This window comes from Scardinius erythrophthalmus (assembly GCF_964197995.2).
Source record: "Scardinius erythrophthalmus genome assembly, chromosome: 1".
Taxonomy (NCBI): domain Eukaryota; kingdom Metazoa; phylum Chordata; class Actinopteri; order Cypriniformes; family Leuciscidae; genus Scardinius; species Scardinius erythrophthalmus.
The window spans coordinates 47,030,378-47,037,753 of NC_138221.1; the positions used below are offsets into that span (position 1 = coordinate 47,030,378).

General features: G+C 39.1%; 1 protein-coding gene across 1 annotated transcript; it reads left to right on the forward strand.

Moving 5' to 3' along the window:
• Positions 1-2,635: 2,635 nt before the first annotated feature.
• Positions 2,636-7,167, forward strand: rpl3 (ribosomal protein L3). The gene is made up of 9 exons (XM_081380206.1): positions 2,636-2,766; positions 4,208-4,400; positions 4,647-4,815; positions 5,170-5,305; positions 5,469-5,655; positions 5,885-6,045; positions 6,132-6,233; positions 6,322-6,537; positions 7,042-7,167. Exons 1-9 carry the CDS (start codon positions 2,764-2,766, stop codon positions 7,084-7,086), a joined length of 1,212 nt encoding a protein of 403 aa, XP_081236332.1. The 5' UTR covers positions 2,636-2,763; the 3' UTR covers positions 7,087-7,167.
• Positions 7,168-7,376: the final 209 nt, after the last annotated feature.

Here is a 7,376-nt window from a genome sequence, read left to right on the forward strand (position 1 = left end):
AAATAAATAAATGATCTAATTTTAACTTTGGTGGGAACTATGGTAGACTTGGTATGATTTTATATGATTGCATTTGTGTGATTTGTTTATAGATTCACCTCACTCCAATATAATTAAATTATGACTCCATTAAAGCTGTTATTCTTTAAAAGTAGAAGTCTTTATTAGAACTGATAGGAACATTTAGGATTTAACCTGAATGCTTAGATAACAAAAGTTTTGATTGCTTAAGCTTTCAACATTATCAGTGTAAAAGGAATCTTTAAAGCAGGCAAAGTTATTTATTACGTAACATATTTAAATACAGACATTAGAATATAACAACATCCTGTATAGAACAACTTATAACAAATGACCCACTGCTGTGCAGGAGAGGGCGTAAAAGCCTTTCTTGTAGTTTGAGGTTACGCACCGGTGTGCAAGAGTGGCAGGGTTAAAGCCTTTCTCCCCGATCAACAGTTCTCTTTGCTTCTTATACCCTGAGCAAAGCATTGTTAACATGAGTGGAATACCAACACTAAAGCCAACTGACAGGAAACCAAAAGATGTGGCAACTGATTGGTGATCAAGAGGGGGAGAAGAACATTAACATTCTCCTTGATGCATGTTTAACCCTCATGCACTGTTCGATTTCTGTGTACACCCTTTTATGGAGCGGGTCAAATTGACCCTAATTGGATTCAATACAATTCCTCAAAAATCACAATATGAAAAACAACAAAGATTCAGGTACAAACTGTAAACTTTTAATATCAACATTTGTCAAACATTACAAAAAAATGATATCTGAAAATTTGATTTATGAAAATGTTTTAAATCATTTTTTAAAACCGTTTTGTTTTGACAGAATTTGAAAATAAACAGTATACTAACTTTTTTACGGTTTCATTTTCTTTTTTTTTCTTTTTTTTTTTTACATTTTATGCTTAGAACATTAACTGAAAGATTAAATTTGGCTGTATAAGGAAAATAATGTTTACTTTTCCTAAGTTAACTTTCCCTAGTTTCCTAAGACCTAGTTCCCTAGTTTCATTCTTTTTCTGTATCTTCAACAACATTTTCCTCAATCTCTCAAGCATCCTCTAACTCTGAAACATCTTCATCTGTATCAGTATCACACTCAAAAACCTGTGAAATTACTTATTTTACTGTAAATCTTTGGGAGCTCATTTTTCCTGCTGTCTATGTCAAAGTCTCATGCCACACTGAGCATAAGTGTGGGAAAACTCATTATTCACTCACAAGGGAGTGAGAAACAAAACATAACAAAAACATACATCCAAAAAAAAAAAACTTTTTTTTTTTTTGGCTCTGTGCAGCTGCCTTTGAAGGTTTGGTTAAAAGCTAGGTATCTCAGATATATTGAATATAGAAATGAGAGCTTATTTTACTCTCTGTGTCTGACAAAGATTTTTGTCTGTAATTTGCAATTAATTCTGAACACCGTGATTTAGCTTTTTCAAGTGTGTTTGGTTAGGGTCAGAGCACTTTTAGATACACTTACACTTTAGAACTGGAGTTGATGCCCTGACATACATAAAATAAATGTTTTTATTTTGTTCCTGTACTATTGCTTTTGAATAGCTGCCTATGAGGGTCAAATTGACCCACGAACATCACAAGCGTAATAGTACTTTTTTTATATGACAACTTTGCATGCATGTTCATGATGTTAAATGAGAAAAAGTCACAACATATCAAGAAAAAAACAATAAAGGTTTAATATTATTTCAAGTAGCTTGAAAAAATAAATGATAGCTCATTTTTACCATCTGTGGCTGACAAAATATTTTTCTGTATTGAAATAAGTGTGGAAAAAGCTAATTTTTAGCTTCAAGGTAGTAAAAAAATATATATATAACCAAGAAATTTTATTATTTTGGGTCGGTACAGTTGCATTAGAGCGTTAAACTATGTGGGTCAAATTGACCCGCGAACATCACAAACGTAATAGTAATTTTGTTTGTATAAGTCAAAACACAACTTTGCATCATGGTGATAAATGATAAAAAGTCACAAAATATCAAGAAAAAACAATAATTACAACAACTAGAAAATCTAAACAGGTCAAATTGACCCGCAACATAACACAAGGGTTGCAGTAGGACCTAGATTGTAGGCTACATTAGATACTCTCTATTAAGTTTACCACCTTTCAGTTCAGTTTATAAGCTGTCAGATGAGACCAAACAAGACATAGTTATACATTAGAACACAGTAGTAGATAAATAGTAGTATGTGTCCTGTGAAGCAAATGGTACAGATTTTGTCATTGAGGTGTAATCGACTAATGAGTGTCCTAACAGTCCTCAACCAGCATATTGATGAAGCCATTGCACTAAACAGGCATTAGCATACTGTGATGAAGAAGGCCATTGTGCCACGTTTAATTCACATGTAGCCTACATCTTTAAAGGGATTTCTGAAGTAGCCTACTAGTAGGCTACAGTAAAGAGTTCTAACCATGTTCGCTCAGCCCTACAGCAACCTATTTCCGTCTAAAAATTGTGCAAAGAAAAGAAACATTAAGTAAGATTGGTTGCATATTATAGATTATCTTATTTGTGTTTGACATTAATCTCACATCGTATGGACTTCACCTACATTGAGCACAATGTATTGCTCACCAATAGATGGCGACGCCACTGAGGATCGTAACGTACGAGACGCGTATGCCGTGACGCACACGCGTCGGACGCCCGTTTTGCTTTATAAGGAAGCACCGCCTCTCAGTCGATCTCTTTCAATCGGACCGGGGACAAAATGGTGAGTTCTTGACTCTTTTTCATAATCCAACCTGAATCAAAGGCATCCTGCTTATTTTAGACTCATCATGTTCAATATATTACACATAGAAGGCAAACGACTGTTTTGCTGTGGTTATTGATTGTAATTAATCTCTGCGCCTGAGTTTATTGCACATGGTGTGTGTGATTGACCGCAGGGGAAAATGGCCGCATTCTTCTCTGCTTTGAGCTTTAACACATAAACGATTTGAATGTTTTTGGAAACACGAAGGCATTAGTTAGGTATTATAATCCTTTCTGATTGTTAAATTGGCCTTTTCTGAGTTTCATTGTTCTCAATATGGTTTATTTTTACGCTGTTCCTTGTAGGGCCTTACTGTCTCTTGAGGTGGCCAAGTAAATTTTACAGCCGCAAGTTAAAGGTGCAGTCAGTAACTTTTTACGCTGCCGTTTATGCTCCTGGGACCCAGAAATAGACTTTTGTCCTGTAGTGTAGTGGACTTTATTTCTCAATGAATTTCTCTGACACAATACATGTCACATTAAGTCTAATAGGTCTCACGACAACCTGGTCTTTAAGAATGACTTGAATGAATTTAGTGATCAAATTTAGCACTCATGGAGAATTATAATATTTTGTAATCACTTAAATCTGACCAATTTCTAAAATTGCTTGTCATAAATCAACAATTCAGTAAAATATTATGCTTTCTAATCAATATGATTTTGTTACAAAACGGGGCATTCATTTTGATGTCCACTGCATGACTTGCAGCATGTTCTTTAGGCATTCTGGGAGACAAGTGAATGGAAAGAAATATCAATATTCCTATGAAATATTAGGTATGAAAATGTTGCCCATTATTACTATTTCCGTTACATTTTGCCCCAAGAACACAAGTAAATTAGATGCATTGTGTTCTATGGGACTACCCATTTATGAACATTTTAACCACATATTGCATAAAGTAAAATGGTTTATCAACTTATTCTGTTATCTTTCATAACCGCTGATAATCATCTTTATACAAAGTTTGGTTTTAAAAAAATCAAACTTATTTTTTTAACCAACTGAGTATTGGTGTCCACTACAAGAGGACATGGCATAACATGAATAAAATAGTTAGTAGTTTTTCCATTTGTTTCTTATGCTTTCAACAATGTAATGAGAGCCTAAATTTAAAAGTACTAAATTTAAAACTTTAATTTGTGCATCTTGTCATGCATGAGATTATGCAAGAGATTAAGTAGTGCAGTGGAATGGGGAAACTGCATTGTGTTTGAGCTGGGCCCCTTCAGACGTTTGTTCTATTAGAAAATGCTTTTTTTTTTCCTCTAATAGTTTGTCCAGCATAATTACACCAGTTGTGGAATTTTACAGATGTCAGAACCCTGGGAGTTTTCACATTCAGAACTTACAAATATGATGCTGAATAACTTTTTTTTTTTTCTTTTTTTAGTCTCACCGTAAATTTTCGGCCCCACGCCATGGATCTCTGGGCTTCCTGCCACGCAAGAGGTGTAAACGCCATCGTGGTAAGGTGAAGAGTTTCCCTAAAGATGATCCCAGCAAGCCTGTTCACCTGACTGCTTTCCTTGGCTACAAGGCTGGTATGACCCACATCGTCCGTGAGGTTGACAGACCTGGCTCAAGTGAGTTAACGTTTTTAAGTGTTCAGATTTTGTTGCATGTAGAAAAGTGCTCTACTTTGCCTGTAGTGTGCCTGCCAGTGATGAAATCCTCGACGGGCGGACATATTTGGGCTTCTAATCCCTTGCTGAATGTCGAGTACTGAGAGCAGTTGCATAAAGTCTTAAACCTGCCTTAAGTAAAGCTTGGTGTTTAATATCTAAAGTCTTGTTGTCTGCAGCAGCTAACTAGCTTGTCCTTGTTCTTAGAGGTCAACAAAAAGGAGGTGGTTGAGGCAGTGACCATTGTGGAGACCCCTCCCATGGTTGTAGTGGGTGTTGTTGGATACGTCATGACCCCGCGTGGCCTGCGCTCTTTCAAGACCATCTTTGCTGAGCACATCAGTGACGAGTGCAAGCGTCGCTTCTATAAGAACTGGTAAGGCTTGGTTTTGAAAACGTATGATTGCTTGCATGTTTAGTCTGGAGCTAATAGATGTTGGCCAGATTAAACAGCCACGTTTTCCTGAGCCATTCTAATGTGTCGGTGTGGTGCAGCTCCGCTCAGGTGCCTTGTGCCCTGATGAGCTCCGGGCTCCTCTGGCCGGTGGAAAGGGCTCCTTAGAAACCGTGCCATGAGCCGAAATTACCTATTGCTGTCGACGCCTCCCCTTCACCATGAGGATGGGCAAAGCAGCTATGCCCAGTCTCCTTCCACTGGCCCGCTAGGCTATGAAGGGGCTGTGCCAACCTTTCTTTGTGCTCTTCCCCTGCCCTCATCTACCACGTTCAGGTACAAGTCCAAGAAGAAGGCCTTCACCAAGTACTGCAAGAGGTGGCAAGATGAGGAGGGCAAGAAGCAGCTGGAGAAAGACTTCGCCTCCATGAAGAAGTACTGCCAGATCATTCGCATCATTGCCCACACACAGGTGAGCTTGGAGTAGACCCCCCCCCCCCCCCCCCGATAGCTGGGGCGTACACAGAACTGTATAAATTTAAAACCTGGATTAAAGTCTTGGTTGTATGATTACTTTTCTTAAAATTGGATATGTTTTGTCATGAAGATTTACCAAACATTTGTTTTGTCTGTAGATGCGCCTGCTGCCCCACAGACAGAAGAAGTCCCACTTGATGGAGGTTCAACTGAATGGTGGCTCTATCGCTGATAAAGTTGACTGGGCCAGAGAGAAGCTCGAGCAGTCAGTTCCCATCTCTAATGTCTTTGCTCAGGATGAGATGATTGATGTTATCGGCGTTACCAAGGGTCATGGATGCAAGGGTAGGTGGATAGCCTTTTGTTCAACATCTGTCCGTACCAATGATTTTAATTTTGACTTGACAAGCATTGTGCACATAATGATGAAAGACATGGATTAATCGCGTCAGGCATGGCGCCCGAAACGCATGAGGAAACTCCCATGCTGCCTTCCTTCTGACAGCACACTTGCCGTATTATAAGCAAATGAGCTTCAAAGAGGCCTTTTCTGATCAAAGATGTGTTACTGTAGGTGTGACAAGCCGTTGGCACACAAAGAAGCTGCCCCGCAAGACCCATCGTGGACTGCGTAAGGTGGCCTGTATTGGAGCCTGGCATCCTGCCCGTGTGGCTTTCTCTGTTGCTCGTGCCGGTCAGAAAGGCTACCACCACCGAACTGAGATCAACAAGAAGGTGAGGCCTCAGAAATAGACTCAAGCGTTCCTTCGGCATCACTTTTGTGCGTGTCTTCTCTTAAAATTTTTTATTTTTTTTTTTAGATCTACAAGATTGGTGTGGGCTTTCACACCAAGGATGGAAAAGTAGTAAAGAGCAACGCCTCTACTGATTATGATCTGTCCAACAAGAGCATCAACCCCCTCGTGAGTGTCTAGATGTCTACCTGATGTGGTTTTTTGGTTACTTCAGACTATGTAGTTGCTTTTTAAACTGACTCTTGTGTTTCCCTAGGGTGGATTTGTGCACTATGGTGAGGTGACCAACGACTTCCTCATGCTGAAAGGCTGTGTGATCGGAACCAAGAAGAGGGTTTTGACCCTGCGCAAATCTCTTCTGGTCCAGACCAGCCGCCGTGCTCAGGAGAAGATCGAACTCAAATTCATCGACACCACCTCCAAGTTCGGTCATGGACGTTTCCAGACCATCGAGGAGAAGAAAAACTTCATGGTGAGTGCGTGACAACTTTGACTCAATGGTTTCTCGCTGCACCCTCTCAGACTGCGGTCTAAAGATGTTGGTCAGAATTAGCCCTGGGTCTACAGCATGGTGAGACTGACCTGACTCCCAGGCTGGATCCTTTAAAGAAGTTTTAAGTGGTAGCATTTAGACCTCTATCCCATAGAGATCAAAATTTAATGGCATTGCGTATACTTTGTTGCCTGTAACTGACCTGAAGTGACAACCTTTGCTGAATGCAATGAATCTGCTGACTCATGATCCTAGGCACATCAGTGCACTGTTCGTAACCTGTTTCAGCTAATCAGTCTGAGATTTGGGTTCCATTCCAGTGCAAAATTAAAACTCGGTGAGGCAGGGGAGTAGTGCCTCCTTTGTGCTTTCTCCCTGTTCACTCTCTGATGACATGACTCAAGTTGTACTTTTAAAACATGCAGTAATTCGTCTCAAATCTGATTTAGCTGGTAACAATTTTTTTTTCCCTCTTCTCAACAGGGACCCCTCAAGAAAGACCGTCTCGCCAAGGAGGAGATTGCATAAATGTGCTCGTCCTCTGCTCTGTCTGGTGTTGTCATGCAGTACTGCAGAGTTGTTTAATAAAAATAAACAAAATTATGTGTCTATTTGTTTTTAATATTAAATTATAGTCCCACTATATAGCTCAAATTTAAGATTTTACACTGAGCTGATTGTCCTAACAGGGCTCTTAATTGAATGTGTGGTGCTTTTAATATTTTATTATGCTGATTTAAGTTTTTAAATTTTAAACATTCTTGAGCCCAATGAAATATTTTAAATTGGCAATACATAAGTCATGTTAAATTTTTAAT